This window comes from Phallusia mammillata, chromosome 3 (assembly GCF_965637545.1).
Source record: "Phallusia mammillata chromosome 3, kaPhaMamm4.hap1.1, whole genome shotgun sequence".
Taxonomy (NCBI): domain Eukaryota; kingdom Metazoa; phylum Chordata; class Ascidiacea; order Phlebobranchia; family Ascidiidae; genus Phallusia; species Phallusia mammillata.
The window spans coordinates 19,941,915-19,962,577 of NC_137254.1; the positions used below are offsets into that span (position 1 = coordinate 19,941,915).

The following is a 20,663-nucleotide window of genomic DNA, read 5'->3' on the forward strand; positions in this document are numbered from 1 at the left end:
AAAGTTATACACAGTTTCAGAAATTAACCTGGGCTATCGTTCGCCATTGCAAAGGATTTACAATACGGCTATCACAGCGAAAAAAAGGCTATTGCTTCATTCCTCTCGTTTTTACTGCCGCAGTAATATGTAGGCCTATCCCTACAACAAGCAGGTCAGTCTGTACAGTTGCGATGCCTTCTTGCATTTCATAAAACACTAAAGTGGTGAAGAGCACTGCTATAGTGTTCAAACGGGGGCCAGAAAATAACTTGCACCAGCACATTTTTTCTCTCTCAAGGGCCCTGATCATGCAAGATTAGCCTATAGTTTTTTTTCTAGAACAGGGCTTCACAATCTTTTCGTTATTGACGGCCGCATATACTAACAGTTTCTCTGTCACAAAAGGTTGCCCAATATTTTCATGTTTTCGCCTGTTTATTAGCCTCTGAAAAAGTAGATATTTTTGTTAGCCTAGCTTACCCATGAGTTTCTGCCTAAGAAAGAAAGTAGATTTATTTGTTTGCTACCCATGAGTTTCTGCTTGCAGAAACAAACAAAGGTGAGAAAAATACTGGCTACTATGAGACCTAATATAAAATAGTATATGTGCAACGGCAAGATGTGCTAATTAAAATCCTCCCTTCTAGTTTTGTGCAAGAACATGCAGTATCACCGGAAAAAATGGAACGACCAAATTTTTGCATTTTTTTAGCAGCACGTACTTCCGGCCGATACACAACGGTTAAATATGTTTCTAAGTTTTGCAGTATCGTTCTAAAATTTATTACCGGTATCACGGTTAGGAAATCGTCAATCCAATCAGCGCATTTGTAAATTTATTTAACCGGTATTGCTAGTCACGTGACCAATCGCTTGAATGCGTCTGGTTACAGACAAAGCAAGCTGAAAAAACTTAAAAAAGTACCGGCCTAAATGGTCTAATACTCTAAAAGTTTTCATTGAAAGTCATGATGCAGGCCAATACTCTTTGGGCAGGCTGATGCAAAATATTTCAAAAATTACATCTTCTTAAACTTTATTTCATTTTTTTGACCACATATGTGCAATATTGCACGATACTGCATTTGCCTACTTTATTTTATCAAAAAGATGCGTTTTGTTTCTTAAGTAAAGTTTTCAAAACAACAAATTAGAGTTAGAGTTTGGATGCTACGTTTCTTTTGCAAACAAAAACTATAGTGTGTGTTTGCGTTTGTGCACGAGTGCGTGCGTATGCGTACGTGCGCATTGGCTCGCGCGTGGACAATCTGGAAAGTTTTGAAATGTTTACCAGCCAGCAGGCAGCAGCGCCGATCAGCTGATATGTAATGATGAACAAAGCGCGAAGTTCGGATGGTCACAGTAGATTAAAAATATGTTAGTGTAAGAAGATTTGCATAACCTTTAACTTGTGTTGTACAATGTGCACCAGAAAAAACGCATCCTGCATTAAAATGCGAGCGTTAATGTTAGTGTGCGGTTAATTTTAAGACCAAACGAGTATTTGGATTGCCGAAGGCGTATACGCCCTATAGGTTATTGCAAGATTTGCATTGCGTTGATGACGGATGAGTTTCTCATTTGGCTGGCACAATTTGACTGCTCTTTGCAAAATAAGCAGTGCCCGTTATGTGTGGTTTTCAATAGCTTTCGACAAATAGGTTAAAAACCGAACGCACCTAAAGTTATGTTGTCAGTTAATTTGGTGGTATGGTGATAAGAAAAACTACTATTTTCAGCCTGGTGATTGTTTCTTATACCTTTGCAATTTAATGCCCAAAATCTAATCATATGTGTTCTAGTAATTTTCAGTGATCAGGTATGTTTGTGTTTTTGTATTAGGCAAAACATGTGATTGTAATTTGTAAATAAATGATAGTTTTTTTGCAGGCCAACAAAACAATTGCTATTGATAGGTAAGTAACACTTATGACCAAAATAAAACTATGCGCCTTCTTGGAAAGCTTCTTCAATCCCATAAAAGGGAAGTTCGCCGTTCAGTCGAAGCATCTATGCAAAAAATGATTGATCACTACAGTCGATTTTCCCCAAGTCCACTATCATTGAGACAGTTTCTTGATTTTGGTAAGATATTAGGATTTATGCTTCAGATATTTCAACAACAAATATAACCTAAAAGTTAAGAGTGTTCTGAGGCTCAACTTTCCAAAAGTTCAACACTGTATGGATAGGCAAATCTCAGAGCAAGGCAGGTCCCCATGGTTTTCTATCCTTAGTAATGCCCTGGTGGCTATCAAGAGGTTTAATCTTGACAGCTTTATTTCTCATTGTGAAATATATTTTGTGCCTGGCAGGTTGATTACACTGTATATATCTGAAAAATCTTATCCTTTTTTGTGGTGCTGTATTGCAAGCATACCGGCAGCATGTTATCCATCTCTCAAGCAATTGTGGCCTTTACTTTCTTGTGCTTTGTAATATTTTAACTTAATATTTACAATTGTGGTGCTAAGATTTGTATCACGGGACAAAACAAATTCTAGTCAACTCGAGGCAAAGTCAAATAGAAACCTTGTGCTGCAAGTTTGTTAAAATTAGTAAAATGTTTGTGCTAGATCTTTATAATTGTATCAGAATGATCAGAATCCAGTGATGTGTTGTATTAATGCATTGTTTCTAACAGTCTCCTGTGACCAACAAGTAATTAACCTCATTTAACAACTTAGGACCAAGTTCAGTAACATATGGAATAGTGACAAATCACAAATAGTGACAAAACATTTGAGATTGTGTGTTTTGAACTTTCACATGAACTTTGTCTCAGTGGACTTTGAATTTGTGTTTTCAACCAAGCCCACCCATAAAGCACACATTACATTTTTGTCAATATTTGCTTGCAATGTCTGGTGTTTTGCTGACTAGATTGGCAAACAAATGGGTATGGAGATCTATTTTTAGCACCTAGTGCTGAAAATTGACCTACATTTAATGTGATGCACAACAGCTTTTTACTTTAATAAACGTTTTTAGTACTATGATTTGTTTTTTGGTAATTGACATGGTAAAGTGCATTGCAACTTATGTTAAAAGTATACATGTTAAAAGATATAATAGTCTAAAAAGATGAAAATTTATTTGTCTCAAATTCACATAACAGATACAATCAATTTGTTTGTTTTACAGCTCAAAAGACTGGAGATGAAAAATCATCTTTTCTTTGGCTTAGACAAGAATTGCCAACCAGACTTGCCAATATGATGAAGGTACAGTATACACAGTACTTCAATCTGTCCCAATAAGCTATCAATAAAATGAACATATTTTATGTATATTCTGTGGGAGATGGTGCATGCTTGCAAAAATTTAAGAATGTGTTGAAATAATTGCAGAAAATAATAATTTTAAATTTTACAGTATAAGTTTATTGTTTAGCTGTTCAAGTTTTTGTTTACAATTGTTTACAGGAAATGAACAGACTTCCTGACAGTTTGTTAGTAATGCCTTCAACTAGTTTGGTAACTTCATGGTACCGGCAGTCTTTTGAAGATGTCATTGCTTTTGATAAAAACAAAACTGATCCAAGCAACATGGAAAGGTACGAAAAGTAGGCCAAACCAAGTTACATTAGGCAACTTACTATATATTTTTTAAGATTTAACAAAGTTCTTCAAGTAATTATACAAAGACATCGCAATGTTGTTGAGACAATGGCACATGGAATAATGGAATGGAAGGAAAACTGCAATGATGTCCAAACCCAAACAGAAGACTACCAAGACAAAATCCAGTATTTTCTTGATCGCTTTTACACAAGCAGAATTGGAATTCGTATTCTCATTAATCAACATAGTAAGTCATTTCTGTTAACGAGCACCAAATGTTATTGCAAGAAAAACATATCACTACCTATTTATAAAATTTGGAACAACTGTTAGCCTACTATTTAATAAGCTGTGGTTTATAAACATGCAATAACAATAATGATTTTGGAATCTTCAAAATTACTAAGTTTTTAATTGGAGTTCCTTAACTTGACCAGTTTCATAAACAAATGTACACAAAAGTGTTTTTGCAGTTTTATTGTTCGGGGATTCTTCTATGAGAAGACCTGATCTTTATGGAACAATTGATGCTAATTGCGATGTACAACTGGTTGTTGAAGATGCTTACAACAGCGCCAAGTTTTTGTGCGAACAATACTATCTCGGGGCACCAGATCTCAACATTGAAGTTAATAACGGTATTGCTTTTTTGTTAATGTATATGTCTTTAGGATGGTTGTAATGTACAATAAAACAATTTATTTTATGAGAACATTATATCAAAATGAAAAATTTATAAAAGTCAAACATCTCTTGTTCAGCGTCAGATGAAAGTTCGTCTCAAGTAAGCATTATCTATGTCCCCTCACATTTGCACCACATCTGCTTTGAGCTTTTCAAGGTTTGTATTGGCAAGAAATGTCCCAATTTTTTTTCTGCAATCTAAGATAACTAGCACTAAATGTATAATTAACAGTAACTGAACATTACAAACAAATGAATCATTTGGGGAAAAAAACTTGCTAACGTTTTTGGTACAAGTACAGAATTAAAGTTAGCTTGTAACAATGACTTATTGTGTCAACTATTGTTTACACCAGTGGTTCTCAAACTTTTTTTAGGGCGACCCAAATCTGAGTTTTATGAACATCTCACGACCCAAGCCTCAAACAACAAAAAAATTATTTTTTCCTTGTACGAATACTTACTCATACTTGAATGCTAACTGTCATAGCTCCAAGTTCAGTTACGCAAGATTAACTTAACCTATTTCTCGTGCTATGACCTTACAGTCGCCATGTGCGAAACAGTATAGTGGGATGGCTATCGTGTGCGCGACCCATTTTTTACCCTGTTCCCATGTTTGGGTTGTGACCCATAGGCTACTTTGAGAACCACTGGTTTACACTTTTAGAATGCTATGCGTGCAACGATGGAAAAACATTCTGAAGAGTGTGACGTACCTTCTGTTAGTGTCAGTGTAACAAAAGGAATGTCCGACTGTGGCATCAGAATTTCCGATCAGGGTGGTGGTGCATCTAGACATGTAACATCCAAATGGTTTGAGTACATGTACAGCACAGCACCCAGACCTCCAAGGGGACAAGATGATCGTGTTGCTCCCTTAGTAAGTCTTTAAGTTTAAAAGTTCAAGGTTTCTGAAGCTATTTAACACAATACGCTGTTGGTTAAGGAAATATTGATCTGCATAACATTTTTGCTTTGCACGATTATATTAAAATTTTATTTACTGTTTTGAACGGCAGTCAACGCGGCCCTTTAGTAACAATTGATCTTGGTTAAAAACATCGTTCTAACTCAGTGGTTCTCAACCTTTTTGTCCTTGTGGACCCCTTTTGGTACTGTCAAGCTAATCGCGGACCCCTTTGGAGGTTTTAGTATTTTTTGTCTTTTTTTCATTAACAAGCAACCTAAAAAGGTGCAGAATTTTCCAACCACATTTAGTCCAGGCTCCAGGACCAACATTTTAATCAGTTTGACAGGGCTGCGACATCGGAACTCAACAATAAAGAGCCATTACATTGTGATGTGACGTTGTTTGCCACTGTAAATTTACCTCTGTTGCATCACAATGGGGTTAAAATGTCACAATGCATTTTAGTTTATCGCCTATGAAGAATGTTTTTCAACAAGTTTTGTGCTATTTTAAAACGCTGAAACATATTTCTTAAATCACGCTTTATCAATATCGTTGTCTGCAAAATTAGAAAGTTGTCGCAGACCCCCCTGAAAACGCTTTGTGGACCCCTAGGGGTCTGCGGACCCCCGGTTGAGAACCACTGTTCTAACTCATATAAATCCAATGTGCCAAATTAAAACCGATCATCGTGCTATGCTGATATTCCAATCATTGTTGATATTTGTGATCTTGAAACAGCAAACGATGCTATAAAGCTGTTTGTTGTTGTTTTGTTTTAGGCCGGATATGGGTATGGTCTTCCAATTTCGCGACTGTACGCAAGATACCTTGGTGGAGACTTAGAAATTCAATCAATGGAAGGATATGGTACAGATGCGTACGTGTACTTGAAGGTATGTTATGTTTTTTAATCTTCGTCTACAGCAGGTACATGAACAGCCACTTCACATCGTTTCGTACACAAGGCTGAAAAGGGGTGTGGCTCGCTGTTTTATCGCGGGCAAAACAAAGACCTCTTGTTAGTCAAGGGTATTAATTACCGTAGCGTTTCATAATGTAGACAATTTAGAATACCGATTGCATGTGTTGTCAACGCGTGTCTTACCTTTGATTCATGGCATTGTCGAAGAACCAAAGACGTAATTTGTCAAGATTCAGTTCTGACATCAGGTTCTGTAACACTCATTTTTGTTCACAAATCTTCCTTGCAAATTTGGCTAAAGCAACGCAGGGACAAAGTGCGACTTGTAATTAACTTTTTGAAATGTCAATCCATGTCACGAATACAAGTAATCGTATTAGCTTGGAAAAGCACAGAAGGGCGCGACAGACTATTGCTTTTTAGTTTTACCGCAAAATCAGTTAAAACACAACGAGATTACTTTTTTATTAAACGTTTTCTAATCAAATTTCAACAAAAGATTTTAATGGCACAGTAAACAAATACATTATGATTGCTCTGTACAAAAATTCACTGCGTTGAAGTGAAAAAATCAAAAAACAAAAACAAATGAAAACCGTAAATTAGGTTTGCACAAACAAGATTAAGTTAATGCGATGTATTGAAAGTACCCGGGGTAAAACAGCTTTGTGTTAAACTTCCTATACCAAAACTCAAGTGGATCCTTTTTACCTGTTAAATAAATGATTAGGAAGTTAATTTTGATACTTCCTTTCTAGGGTCGGATGCAGTTATGACTTGTACCGAGCATTTAATGGGCTAAACTATTTGAGAAAAATGTGACGTCTCATATGATAATATGACCTTAACCGATCTTTAAATTGCAAAAAAGATGCCCAAATTTTTTTAAACAAAAACATTTTTAACTACGAAACACAAGGCACGTTGCATACAAAAACATTGCGTGCTTTTTCCAGCTTGTAGATCGTAAAAGTTGTTTTGTAGTGTCATAAACGGGTCTAATTTTATAGTTTGGTAGTGTCATAAACGGACACTTTACTTTTAACGAAATGTTTAAAAAAGATTTATGGGTGTAGTGTGACGGGCTGGCTAGGTTGTATTGGTCAAATAACCGATACGGTCGTAGGCGTCGAGTAAGGTGGTGCGGCCACCGTGGACATTTTGGTTGGTTGGTCGGTTTATATCATTTGTACGAAAAATAGTAAAATCTTAACAATAGCAACAAAGATTTTTCTTTTGAACAAACTGACTGGCGACATAGCAACAAAACGTGCCATAAAATTGCAACCTGCTGTGGCTAGTGCGTTGTTTATGACGCCAAACACCCAGTAAATGAGTTACCATTATTGCGAACAATGCAAATGTTGTAATAAATGGTAATGTCTGTGATAGCGATTCTTGCCGTTCCTCGTTTTTGTGACTTCACAGTTAAATTGAGTTTAATTTTACGTTCACCATCTCGCATTTTTGTAAAACTCGTCGCCTTTGGACACGACTTGTTTAGATTTATCACTTGTAGATATAAAATGGTCAAAATATATTTGTTGAAAAAACGTATGAAAAACGTCCAATTCATACTTGGTCACCAGACATCATAGGCAGTGACCATTATTTAATTGTAGTGCTTTCGATCTATAACTTGTCTGCTAAACAATGCAACTATTCTTCGTATTAGCGCTTTGTTGATGTTGCTTAATCACGATACATTACAAAAAATGATTTTAAACAATTTGCGTTAAAAAAACGGTTTAGGACAGGGGTGGGGAACCTTTTTGTTTGTGAAGGCCGCCAAACGGTTTATAAATAGTCGTTCAGGCCGCACAGACTATTTCTCAGGCCAAGGACAGTGGCATTCAAACATTTTGACTTACATAATGGTTGATGTGCTAGTGGATTAACGGTCCAAGCTAAATAAAATTCATCACTACATTTCCACCCTCATTACAACATTCAGGATTTTATTAACATAGAAACTCGCTTGTTTATCAATATCAATCTAAGAGCAGCTTGTGACATCACAGACGAGTTTAAGACATTCGATTATGCGCAAACAATTGTTCTTTTGAAACACAAGTAAGATTGTAGAACCTTGGTCTCTTGGCAGTTCTACGGATATTGCTTTGTGTACCAGTACGCAAACATTTCAAAACCGCTGCCCTAGAACCAATCAAATAGTAATGTGGAATAAAGGTAAAAAAATACGTTTGTGTCTAGTTTTTAGCGCCTGGTGCAGTGTGTATTATCAACATCATAAATTGTATTCTGACATCGAAGGCCGCACTTAGTGCCCTAAAAGGCCGCAGGTTCCCCACCCCTGGTTTAGGGTAACAGAAGGTTAACATAGCCCCGCTTTTGTGCTTTATGCCACAGGCGACCTTTTAGGGCTTTAAGTGCGGCCTTCGATGTCAAAATACATTTTCAGGATGTTTATATTACAGACTGCACAAGGCACTGAAAACGAAACGTATTTTATGACCTTTACTCCAAATCAGTTTTTGATTACCGGTAGTTCTAGGGCAGCGGTTTTCAAACAAGAGCCAATGGTCCCATCATGGTACACAACGAGATTTCCGTAGGACTACCAGATGCCCAATGGTGTTTCTAGGTTAAATAAGTCCTGACTGTTGTAGTGACGGTGGAAACGTAGTGGTGAATTTTGTTTAACTTGGACCGTAAGAACCTACAACACAAGGGAATAGCAAAACGACCATTCTGTCAGTCAAAAAGTTTAAACACCACTATCCTTTGCTCGGGAAATAGTCTATGCGGCCTAAACCAGTGTCAATAAACCGTTTGGTGGCCTTTATGAACAAAAAGGTTCCCCACCCCTGAGTTTGCAATTTCGAAACGCAATTAAATGACGTCATTGAACGTGGTGTTTATAAAAAAAGTAGAGTTACCCACTCTTTAAACTTACAATTTCGATTTGCACATATGTTTTACGGAAGCATGCTAATAAGGACTTACATATTGCCAATACTATAGTGACCCCAAGGTTAACCATTCCGAATGGCATCTGGTAAACATCGCAATTCATACCAAATAAGTTTTGTGATTATTTTTTGTGCAGGTATTTTTGCCATTATCCGCTTGCCAGATTCTTTCTATGGTGTAGACCGGTGGTTCCCAACCGGGGTGCCAATTGAAATGGTCTAGGGTGCCGCGAGATATTAATATTGCAATACTGCGACCCAATATTTATTTTCACTTTAACCCGTTTAGTGCGAAATTATTTATTTTTAACCGAGTTTCAGTGCGTATAAAGGTTCGCAGTTATGCCCGGCTCCTTATTTCATACAGTTATTTGAAATACAGAAACCTCCAAAAATTGATCCAGGTTTGCCAGGGTGCCGCAAACTATTTATTTCTTTGATAGGGTGCCGCAAGGTCGGAAAGGTAGGGAACCACTGGTGTAGGCTATAACTCACAGTGCACTCAGTTACGCCCAAGTCCACCTAGAAAACCTCATATTCCAAAACTTTGAAGTATGTTACACCTGTGTGTCTCTGCCTGTGATAATAACTCGTCTTTTAACACTTAGGACCCAGTGTTTACCACATTTGTACGTATTGACATTTAATAAAAATGGGCAATAGTGCATGTGTATTAGCAAAATGATGAAAGGCCCCCCTTGTATCAGGATTTCTAAGTTTAACCACGTCCCTACTGTTTACAGTCTCTGTCAACAGCAGCCGTTGAAACAGTGCCAGTCTTCAACTCAACCACTACCGAACAATACAGACGCCCGCAGCTCACAGGAGATTGGGTGGTGCCAGCCAAACAGAAATCTCGACAGTTTCGGAATCCATTTAACGGACATACGAACAAACATTAAGTGGTGTTTTCACTGTAGGAATTTTTCTCAAAGTTATTTTAACGTTTTAAACGCTCGATCGGTGATTTTTATTGTGTTTTTCTGTGTTGTGCAATTTAATTCGTGCTTGTTCCAGTATATATGCTTCCGGCTGACAAAGTGTGGATTTCGTATGGAGATCTGTATGCTCGTTTAAAGCGGCATTTTAAGTCAATTTTAATAATTGAACCAGGCGTCTCCAAACGGGTGTCATACCAAGGTCTTTATCCGGCCGATTAAACTTTCTCTAAATGATTTTCGATTTGTCAAAACAAAACTGCCTAAAACTTTTAGTTAATGCGTCTGAAGTGTTAAATTAGGACTTGTACATCCCTATCTGTCGTTAGTCTTCAAATGTTTTGTGTGGCTTGTTCGTTTCATGTCTTGTAAAGGTCACAATTTGTTCAATTAGGTGCAGTTTTGACTTTCTGCAAAATATTTGACCCCTGTTTTTGCGTGGTGATTTAGAATCGTATTGTGATTAGCAAACTCCGTCGTGCTAGCATATGCCGCTAAACAGTAAAGTGGAGAGTTGTTGATCTAGTAAGTACAAGAGTACCTTCACCATGACTAATTGTAACTTAGTAAAGCTGCGATTTTATTTCAGTTACAATTTTTTAAGCGTTGCTACGTTGAGGTGGTATATCGTGATGAACTATTTCACCTTTTTTCTGCGACCTGTTTGTATTTTACTTATTGTGTCATAAAATAAATCAAAACATCCTCAAAATTGGTGAGTTGTCTTTCGGGGGAAGACCGTTTGAAAGGCCTGGCTTTGTGGCGGTTTTAGTCTCGCTGCTCAGGAACTTTTGGCTCAAAATGAAATTGTTTCTTTCTTTTCCAAATGTGTCCGGTCCATCAACGTACGTTTTTAAACTCATCGATTTATGGGCCAGCTCTTTTCGACTATTTCATTTTCCATCAAATTTTTGTATATTTTCCAGCAAAGGTGTTTATTTTAGAGTTTGTAAATACATCAGGCGTAATACACGATTATGTATGTGCTCATTAATCACTGTTTTAGATCAATTTGGAATCTAGTATTGTCTTTTCAACTTCTCTTTATCCATCTTTGTTTTGTCGCCAGTGCACAGATTTGCTATTAATACGGCTGAAATGATGTGGTCATAGTTCATACATAGTTTTCGCGAGACGCCAACTGATAACACACAAGGCACTGACACACTGTATGGCAAACATTTATCTACAGTTAGGTGTTTTGATTTGTTTAGTATTCTTCCTCTTCGAAAGCATCTTCTTCATCCCCATCTCCACACATTCGTAGTTTGCAGAATATTGGCAAAAGAATCAATGCTATTCCCCAAAAAGCACAGCCGATTCCAAATAAGATAGTCATTGCCAAAGAAGCTCCGGTGTCCATCAGACCTACGCCCTGAAATTAACAAAAAGCGATGAAGTGTGATTGCTATAAAAAGACTGAAAAAGTTACTTAGACCAGTGGAACTTTTTGAACATAGCTCCCTGTACTATCTAGTTAAATGAAAAACGCCGCCCTCATCATGTAAAACTCAAACCGAATAGTTTTGACATGCTGTATACCAGTTTATACACCACGTTTTAAAAACAGATGTCCGATATTCTGGAAACATTTGTTTGAATAAAATACATTGCTCGTTTAAAGAAATATATGACGAAAAATTTTTTGTAGTTGTATTTGTTCTAACAGTTCGTTTTTTTAGCGCCAATCGCCCAGTTAATCTCCAGCGCCCCCTTTGTGATTGCACTGGCGTCCGGTTTGGGCGCTACGGCAGATGTGAGCGCGCTACCTGTGATAGCAGGGGAGCGTCCTAAGTTCGAACTCTGTGAAAAAAAACGAAACAAGTTTCTTGGGTAGATGATTTAACGTCCCTCCTTCCAGTGATAAAAAAATAATAATATTCAAACCGAAACGATCCCGTATTTGTAAACATCAAGTATCGACTGCATTACCAATATTATTAGAATAAAGATCTTATGGAAACGGTTACCTTTACATTACAGAAAAAGAACAATGGGAAAAACGTTTCAATGCAAACAATAACAGAACAAAGTTTTGGAAAGATTATTAAAAGAAAATAATTATCACCAAGAGACTTTAGAACGTCCGAATATGCCGTATTAAACTATATACATACCGGCAGCACTTCAAACGCAAGTACACCAAACAATGGTGTAAACGTCATCATTGGAAAAATGATCAACCATCCAAAAAATTTAAGAATCGTACACCAGAATGGATCAGTTCCCAAATCCACTACAAACCAAAGAGTGATGCACCCAATCAGGAAGCAATCGTAGGCTTTGAAAACAAAACTCAGCTGCAAGAAAACGACACGTTAATTAAAAAAAAACTCTCGGCAAACAAATCCTAGAAAAAATGCCAATAAAAACACATGTTCTTATTTTTTATCAGGTCGATATACTGTCGGTTATAAAAATCCCAGAAAGCGTCAAAATCTTTCGCATCTTTTGTCGTATTACGACATATGGAGTTAACTGCACCATGGTTTGGTTACACAAAAAGGAATGTTTTTGCTTTTTAAAACCCAGTGACGAAGTTTTAGTAGTCATAGCAGAAGCTTACATTTTGTTATCTTTGCGCGCGATAAATCAAAACCCAATAGTTCAGAGTAGGCCTACTCTTGTTAAGCCGCAACTTGACCGAACAATAGACTATACGCTACAAACATAAACTTACAAAAGCCACTAAGGTCCAATTCACAGCGGTTGGAAAATAATCATGGATGTTAATGTTCCAAGGGTTGATGTCTTCACAATCACTGTGAAACTGGCACAAAAAGCACCTAAACGTAAGTTAAAATATGTCAATAAACATGTTCTATATCCCTGCACGAACATACTTTTGCAGCAAAACTAACAACTACACCAAAAGCACTAACTGACTAATGAACACAAAATTGTTTCCAAACGTTATAATAAACCAGACAACAACACACATAAACTTACCGCAGCCCATCTTTTGATGTTTGCAGATAAAACGCGTGGGCTGTAAGACTGGTCGAAATTGTGTAGAGTATGAACACAAGCAGAAGATACGAAGACCATTTTTCATTCAAGAATATGTCAAATCTCAGGACTATGCTCATAATTGCAAAAAGAACACCCAGTACGGTGTACATGAAAAACAAAGCTTGCTGATATTTTTGCAGGGATCCTAACTTGGTGGCATACCAATCAAGCTTATATTTTCCAGAAAATTCCCCGTGCTGTTGCAAAAAATATACGGCGTCATAACAATACTGATTTAGTTTGTTGTCATCAGTTTCTACGGGTTCAATTTCTCCTGTTCCAGTTGTAAGTTCTGGAGCTTCGGTTGTCGGTTCTTCTGGTAGTTCAGTCGTTTCGATAGTTGTAGTTTCCGTTACGTTTAAAACTGGGATTGTGACTGCATTTGACGTCACATTTTCCGCTGGATTGGCTGTTGTTACATTTTGAACGTCAGCCATTGTTTGTGTAAATGCTTCTGATGACACATTTGTAGAGATATTGCTGGTGGTAAGCTCACTTTGCAATGGAGCAGATATTGTTGGAACTGAAGCGTTTCCGGATGTGACATTTGACAACGCATCGGTAAATGTTGCTAAAGTATCACAAAAAAGGTTGTTTGAGGTTTATGCAACATAAAATTACTTAATGAGAACATGTTGTAGCAAACCTGCTGTGGTGGATGGCAGGAACTCTCTTTCTGGTTTCTTTTTGTCACTTTGTTTATCATAACTGTTCAACTTGTGTACCGAGTAGTAGTGTTTTAAAGCATATTTTTGAATCTGAAAAGTGTTAGGTGTTTAAGGTTGTTCCATAAACATGTACAATATTGGTATGACCGTAAGCCGTTTGGCACTTCCTATGTTTCGTAAGCAATAATAAGTTAAAGCCATAAAATGACACAGTTTGCGGACACTGATACATGCAGCGATTTAACAACTAAAGTTCAACTTAACTTACTTCCTTCAACAATGTTCCACTGATGTTATGCCTGTAGTTAAGCTCAATAAATGCCCCATAAGGAACTTGGTCAGTTTTATTTTCCATATGTGTGATAAATGGTTCTGTTTGGTCTTCCAAAACATTCAAACTGATTATTGCATCACAAGCGTATATGGCAATGGGCAAAACCACACATATTTTGAGAGCCAAAATAGCGAGAAGAGGGGTCGATTTTACTCTTTTCGCTTTAGACTTCCAGCTTCGTTTTTCTGGAATCTGAAAGTAGAGAGAAACAGATTTTTCATTCTCTGCACACGTACTTGTAGAGCAGGTTCTTCAGACGTCTACTAATCACATTCGCTTAATTTGTTTTGGCTGTGACAACCCCCGTAAAAAATAATTAGATTACGTCATGGTGATTATACAAACTCGCCTACCTTACTACTTTCAGTAGTTGACGACTCTGCGTCATTTTCTTTCGAGCTTTTTGTGTTTGTGTCGGTGTCTATAAACAACATTAAACGGTTTTGTTTACTACCGCAAAAATCGTTTTAAACAAAGGTCTGACTTTTGTATTTTTATTTGGTATACGTTATTCAAATAGTCGTGTTTCGACTTCAGAAAGCAAATGCAAACATTTCGATGATCCGCTGTTATCGTCAGATTTAGTAAGAATAAATAACTTTTTTTAAAGACAAACAAAACGAATAGCCTACAAATTTATTTGCCACATTATCACAGCTACTTTTAATTGACCACAACATTTCAAAAAGAAAGTCTTTACCTATTGTATTTTCGGTTACAGGGTTGGCAATCACCATACTATCCGCAATATTTTGCTCCTCACGCTTTTTCTTCTGCTTTTTCTTTTTCTGTGGTTGTTCAAGCTCCTACAAAATGACTTAATTTTCAAGACAATGAATGCCTTTAATAGCGACTAATCAGAACTTTTTTTACCGAAGGTGTATTTTCGATTTCTGTTTCCATTCCATCTTCGCTGAATCTGCTGCAATCTTTCTGTTCATCTTTTACTGTTTCATTCCCGGGACTTGGTTCTGTGTTAAATGCCAAATTGGATTTAAAAATTGGATTACAAGTTTACAACATGGCATAACATAGTATACATGCGTGCATGGTTATAGAATAAGTTAAATTCCCTGCGAGAAGTAACACCAGACAACAGGTCGCATGGCGCAACAATTGCTTCTTAGTTTTTAGCGCATAGAGCCGTAGAAAAGTGCACCACAAACGAATACAAAAAACAACACCAACGAATACGTTCTATGTTAAAGTACAAGCGAACACATATTTTAGAAAAAAAAACAGCCAACACTAAACAAACCTTCTGCAATTTCTGTTGCTTTTTCAGTCTCTATTTCAGCATTTTCCTTACTGTTTTCCATGGTTTAGTCGTGGTTAAGTTAACCTGACCTAATCCTAAAGTTTTGGAATTTATGCAAATAATACGAGTAAGCCTTACTCACGCCGTTTACTCCTTGCATTAGCTGTACGAGATTATTTTGCTAGTTCATAAAGGCGATTGTTAGGTGATATCGCCCTGGGCAATCAGAAAACATCTGATTGGAGCACGTCGGCCACGACGATGACATAAATGTTGTTCAACCGGTTGCTGCGCTTGTGTGCGGTGTAAAAACTTTCGTGGCTTGTGTGCGGTGTAAAAACTTTCGTGGCTTGTTAGGTAATCAAGTTGGCATCGATTTGAAGTAGTATCAACAATTCTCAGACGAAAAGCAGGTAGCATAGTATTTATGAGGCTACATAACTAACCCGTGTTCTTATTTTGTGTTGAAATCCAGGGTAACAATGTCTAAAAGTGTATTGAAAGGAATTAAGTCATTGAAGATATCACACAGCAGTTGGAAAAAACTAGAAGATTCAGCTCTAGAAACAAAAAAAAAGCTAAAAGGTTTTTAGACACAAAATCTCAAGTAGATAAATAAGTGTTGATTTTACGAAACTTTATTTTATTGCAGGTATAAAAAAACTGATCCCCAACATGGGAAATTTAACTTCGTCGCATCACCGTCAACACTACATTGAAAATGAGAATGACTATTCAACCGAGCTTATGTATAAGTTAAATGAATTGCGACAAAATGGGGGATCTTTATGCGATCTTCCTGTTGATTCTGAAGATTGTTTACCAGCACATTCTGCTGTTGTATCATTTCAGCCAGCCTTATTTGAGGTAAGTGTGTTCCAACTACTTTATTATATTGTCTGCATATTCATCTTTAGTGACAATTTGAACATAACGAAAAACTTTTCAAAACTAAATCTTTGTAAATAAACTACTATTTTCAATCCTTACAGCTATTGGGTACGATGAATCAAACGATTGCGGTTTCTATGGAAAATACTGAAACTGTTGAACAGTCGGACAACACAGGTAAAATATTTACTTTTCTGTCATGTATTATGAGAATTTTAAACAAACGTTATCGGTTTTCTAATTTGTAGAAGCAAGCCAAGACATAACTGACAACGGTTTGGTTTCCCATCTTCAAGTAGACCAATTAACTTTGGAAAACGATCTGACTTCAAACAAGGAGTCAGCCGATGCTGTGGAGGAAGAGGCAGGCAAAGTGGAAACCGTCGATGTTGAAAAACATGACAATGAAAACGGACAAACATCAGAAACTGATGTCGCAGATAAGGCATCTGAGAAGGAAAACGACATTTGTGATAATATTGCTCCACCTTTAGCTGCAGAATTAATCACTGAAAAAAACAACGAAGGAGATGTCGCAGTAAATGCTGATGAAATTGATAACATGCCCAAAAACATTAACGACCCAGTTGAGGTTTTGATCAATTTCCTCTACACTTCTCATGTTGACATTACACAAACCAATGCTGTTAGAATTCGTGAGCTTGCATTTCAATGCGGAATGGACGATGTAGTTGCAGCTTGTGACGAATTTGATCAAGTCTTGTTAGCAGAGACGGAAAGTCTGGCCACTGATGAGGAAAAAGAAACAGCTCGTGCACAATTTCGGTACAGATATTCCGAGCCAACGTTGCCGACAAAAATGCTTCGTCATTTTAACGCCAAGAGAATTTCGAAACAACACACAGACATTGCTGTTGTGTCAGAATCCGGTAAAGTACGAATTGACGCACATTCCTGTATTTTAGCGTGCGGAAGTAACTTTTTTCAATCTCTCATCACAACCACTGAAAGAGACAACGAGGATTTTGTTATCTCCGATATTGACGAAACCGTTTTGGAACAAGTCCTTGATTACATTTACACAGGACGCGTAAGTGTGACGTCACACACGGTGGCTGACCTGATGCGCGCAAGCGAAAAAATGCAATTGCTAGCTATCGTCGATGGGTCCGCCGAGTTTTTGGAATCTATTTTAAATGTCAACAACTGTATTCAACATCTCTCTGTTGCCATTCAATACAAACATGATGGACTAAAAGTAAGAAAATGACTTTTGCAGATAAAATCCAAATAATTTAACCTGTTTTTATTTGTGTAGATTGCATGTCACAAATTTATTTCGAATCATTTTAACGCTGTCACACGGACACCAGACTTCATGACATTGTCAGTCAGTGGTTTAATGGACATTCTAACTTCAAATGACCTTGAACTCGCTTTTCCTGTATCACTGGGTGAAATGACTATTTACAACACAGTGAAGAAATGGATAAGCCATGATGAAGACAATAGAAAGCAACATCTTGAAGAGGTAAAAAACATACACGGTAGCCAAATTAGATTTATCGCAAATTTCCAGTAGAATCTCATATAGTTGACCTGGATCATGCAACTGCATTTTTGCATTAGCAAGTCCATCGAACACCCACATCAATCCATAACTAACAAAACATTTTATAAATCCGATGTTGTTATTCACAGGTGATGTCATCAGTTCGTTTCCCATTAATTTGCGAAAGAAAACTGGTGGACCAAGTCACCATCGATCCAATGGTGATGGAAAATGAAAATTTGTGCAAACATATCACGGAGGTTATATCTTCAAAACCAATGCACGTATTTCCACAACCTGTCGAGATGCGCGGAGCCGACTATATTGTTACGCTGGGGGGCAGTTGCCAAGTGGATGACGTCACAAGTCACGAGCTTGGGTACTCTGCTGTTGCGTATGACAACCATTTTACCATATACGATCCACCTACAGGCCGTTTTCATGAATTGGCTTTGATGAACGAAACCAGGTCGTTACATTGTGTTGTTGCATGTGAGCAGTTTCTGTTTGTGGTCGGGGGGTTTGATTCTTACTCCTGCATCACCAATTCTGTTTATTGTTTTGATTTGTCGACTGGAACATGGGACACAATGCCAAATCTTCGGGTAAGTTTTTAACAATCTGCTTTTTCCTGCATGAAGAGTTGGGCATTGGCAAATTAGACAACCCTTAACATTCAGGTCAAGAGAGCTTGTTTTTCTCTTCACGTCGTATCGGGATATATTTACGCTGTTGGTGGCTTGACGCCAAACGGATACACCGCAAGCGTTGAAAGATTGGACAGACGAAAGAAGACTTGGGAGCTTGCCGCATCTTTGCCTGACACCAGATACGGGTATGTTAATCACATCCATATTAACACTAAGTAGGTAAATTTGTTGTCATTGCGCTGGTTGTGTTTGTATATACAGGCATGCAGGTTGTGTCGTAGATGGCAACATTATTATCAGTGGTGGAGCTCCGAAAAAGGACTCAGTGTTTACTTATAACCCTGACAAGAATGAATGGAACAAATTACCTCCCTTGAACACAGGAAGACACTCCCATTCCATGGTAGAGGTCAAGGGTCAACCATACGTTTTAGGTACGTTGTGCACTAAACTGTGGCTGAAAACATTAGTTTGGCGCGATATTTGTTTCATTTTACTGTCATGAAAAAAGATATGTTTGTAAAGATATTTAATTTAGAATATTTTAAGGTGCATGACAGCATTTACGATGATATACCTCTGTGAGAATGTGTTTTGACTATTTTAGAGGTAAAACGAACGAAGGAGTATGAAGTCGATGGCGACATATGAGCCAATAGAACGATTTTAACGGTTGTGCACCAAAAAGCTGACTAAAACTTTAGGCTACGTATGATGTTTTTTTATGTGTTTGTAAAAACCCCGAAGGGGGCGCGCTGCGTTGGGAAATCTTTAAATTCTGACCCACATACAGACATAAAAAACCCTGATCGGGATTCATCCCCGGGAGAGTCCTGGGTTCGAACCCCGTGAAAAAAAAAAAAAAAAAAAAAAAAAGTAAAAAAAGGTGGGGACCCCTAATATAGGCTACCAATAGCCCATACCTGAACAGGGCGAATATTTTTAACTTTTTACGACATTAACAAATGTTTGCACTAATAGGTGGAGATGGACAGCCTTTTTCGATTGAGACATTGCAAAACAACAAATGGACAGTTCGCGTACCAACCCTTGCAAACCTTAAACTGTTCCTTCCGGGAACCGCAGTTATCGGAGACGATATTTTTCTTTTGGGTGGATGGAGACAAGAGAACGACGTGTCACCCGACATATGGTAATTATTACGAAGTGCAGTTCATTAAATTTGTTTGATCGGCAAAATAACAATCAACTTTGATTAAATTTTCGCAATACGCCAGGAAAATTATCATGATTATTGTCTCTGTCCACAGGCGTTTCAATACGAAGTCTGGGGTGTTGGAAAGGAAACATGAAATGTCTGTGCCAAGAGGATCAGGAGCTTCATGTACCATCCGTATTCCAAGTAACTACTGGAAAACTAAATTCACATCCACAAAGATGGCACCCAACTAGTCTCGACCAATTATATGCCAACTCTTGTATATCTCTATTTGTCTTCTTGCAATTTTTTTTATGTTAGAGTAGTTTATTACAAAGAATAAAAACATGTACAGGAAAATATGGTGATATTTTTGCAGTGGGTAACTACTGGCATATAACCAAAAACGTTTACTTTGGTCAAATTATTGCTGTTGAATAGCTAATCTTGAGGTAGGATTTTTAATTGGGTCTCAAATTTACAAATGAAACCTTCTTGAAAATCCAGTAGAGCACAAAACACTAGCAAACACAAATTGGTTTACAGTAAGGTTTCCCAAAGTACAGTAAACCTCGGTTAATCCGCGCTCGGTTTGACTCAAAAAAATTGTCCTAATATCCGGTTTATCCGATGTCGTCTTTTAAAGCCCCAATTAAGTAGATCAGGGTTGCACAACCACTTTTATAAGGCAGTGAACATGGATATTAAAATATATGTACTAACGGCAGTGACTTTTGCTAAATAATTCTATTTCAAAACTGCCCTGAAAAGATTTTGTGGGGTTTAAAAAAAAGTATTACCAGCTTAATAGTCATATGCCTCAGACATTTTGTACGCCCATAATGCGAAAAAACACCACAATATGTATGATGACGTCAAAAATTAAGTTAAGCCTGAGCGTCATACAGATTGTTCAACTCGATCTGTGCATCAAGTTAGGAATTGGGCTTTTCAGGCGCCATTTAGATGGTATATATATTTTTTACACCAGTAACGTTAATACAAAAACGAGCAAACACTTGGCGGGCGTCGGTAAAAAAGGACTGCAATATGGCCGTCATTTCGAAAAGGTTGTGCATCCCTGAACTAGTTAGTGATTGATTGGTACAAACTAGAATGGTGGCTTTCTGATATACTTCCATTTTATATATTCTATACGATATTTTCCAATTTACTATACATATCATTTGATCTACACATATGGTTGTTTTTGTAAACAAAAACTAATGGGTCCCCACAT

General features: G+C 37.4%; 3 protein-coding genes across 5 annotated transcripts; 2 read left to right on the forward strand and 1 right to left on the reverse strand.

Moving 5' to 3' along the window:
• Positions 1-1,440: 1,440 nt before the first annotated feature.
• Positions 1,441-10,913, forward strand: LOC145218900 (pyruvate dehydrogenase (acetyl-transferring) kinase isozyme 2, mitochondrial-like). Of its 2 annotated transcripts, XM_080086298.1 has the most exons (10): positions 1,449-1,801; positions 1,873-2,067; positions 3,127-3,206; positions 3,408-3,538; positions 3,596-3,792; positions 4,019-4,183; positions 4,307-4,386; positions 4,900-5,112; positions 5,925-6,038; positions 9,744-10,913. In XM_080086298.1, the coding sequence occupies exons 2-10, from the start codon at positions 1,929-1,931 to the stop codon at positions 9,900-9,902; spliced, it is 1,278 nt and encodes a 425-aa protein (XP_079942424.1). In that variant the 5' UTR covers positions 1,449-1,801; positions 1,873-1,928; the 3' UTR covers positions 9,903-10,913. The 2 variants fall into 2 exon arrangements, with proteins under 2 accessions (XP_079942425.1, XP_079942424.1); XM_080086299.1 differs by lacking the exon at positions 4,900-5,112 and having other exon boundaries at positions 1,441-1,801.
• A 124-nt stretch (positions 10,914-11,037) lies between these two features.
• Positions 11,038-15,395, reverse strand: LOC145218899 (uncharacterized). Of its 2 annotated transcripts, XM_080086295.1 has the most exons (11): positions 15,211-15,395; positions 14,826-14,923; positions 14,653-14,758; positions 14,306-14,373; positions 13,887-14,144; positions 13,597-13,708; positions 12,888-13,521; positions 12,619-12,724; positions 12,056-12,238; positions 11,708-11,741; positions 11,038-11,313 (listed from the first exon to the last, which is right to left on the reverse strand). In XM_080086295.1, exons 1-11 carry the CDS (start codon positions 15,269-15,271, stop codon positions 11,180-11,182), a joined length of 1,794 nt encoding a protein of 597 aa, XP_079942421.1. In that variant the 5' UTR covers positions 15,272-15,395; the 3' UTR covers positions 11,038-11,179. The 2 variants fall into 2 exon arrangements, with proteins under 2 accessions (XP_079942421.1, XP_079942423.1); XM_080086297.1 differs by lacking the exon at positions 11,708-11,741 and having other exon boundaries at positions 15,211-15,393.
• A 260-nt stretch (positions 15,396-15,655) lies between these two features.
• On the forward strand, positions 15,656-19,783 carry LOC145218896 (kelch-like protein 26). The gene is made up of 10 exons (XM_080086292.1): positions 15,656-15,795; positions 15,863-16,077; positions 16,203-16,278; positions 16,350-17,320; positions 17,381-17,593; positions 17,764-18,219; positions 18,295-18,449; positions 18,526-18,698; positions 19,246-19,417; positions 19,536-19,783. The coding sequence occupies exons 1-10, from the start codon at positions 15,693-15,695 to the stop codon at positions 19,675-19,677; spliced, it is 2,676 nt and encodes an 891-aa protein (XP_079942418.1). The 5' UTR covers positions 15,656-15,692; the 3' UTR covers positions 19,678-19,783.
• Positions 19,784-20,663: the final 880 nt, after the last annotated feature.

What these genes read in the sequence shown, in the direction of transcription:
- LOC145218900 (XM_080086298.1), top strand. Translation starts at nt 1,929, where the DNA reads ATGCGCCTTCTTGGAAAGCTTCTTCAATCCCATAAAAGGGAAGTTCGC. An exon ending in GAGACAGTTTCTTGATTTTG is followed by an intron (nt 2,068 to 3,126) that starts GTAAGATATTAG and finishes TTTGTTTTACAG; the next exon opens with CTCAAAAGACTGGAGATGAA. An exon ending in TCTGCTTTGAGCTTTTCAAG is followed by an intron (nt 4,387 to 4,899) that starts GTTTGTATTGGC and finishes TTACACTTTTAG; the next exon opens with AATGCTATGCGTGCAACGAT.
- LOC145218899 (XM_080086295.1), bottom strand. Translation starts at nt 15,271, where the DNA reads ATGGAAAACAGTAAGGAAAATGCTGAAATAGAGACTGAAAAAGCAACA. An exon ending in AGCAACAGAAATTGCAGAAG is followed by an intron (nt 14,924 to 15,210) that starts GTTTGTTTAGTG and finishes CATTTAACACAG; the next exon opens with AACCAAGTCCCGGGAATGAA. An exon ending in ATTGGACCTTAGTGGCTTTT is followed by an intron (nt 12,239 to 12,618) that starts GTAAGTTTATGT and finishes GTTTTCTTGCAG; the next exon opens with CTGAGTTTTGTTTTCAAAGC.
- LOC145218896 (XM_080086292.1), top strand. Translation starts at nt 15,693, where the DNA reads ATGTCTAAAAGTGTATTGAAAGGAATTAAGTCATTGAAGATATCACAC. An exon ending in TGAACAGTCGGACAACACAG is followed by an intron (nt 16,279 to 16,349) that starts GTAAAATATTTA and finishes TCTAATTTGTAG; the next exon opens with AAGCAAGCCAAGACATAACT. An exon ending in GGGTCAACCATACGTTTTAG is followed by an intron (nt 18,699 to 19,245) that starts GTACGTTGTGCA and finishes TTGCACTAATAG; the next exon opens with GTGGAGATGGACAGCCTTTT.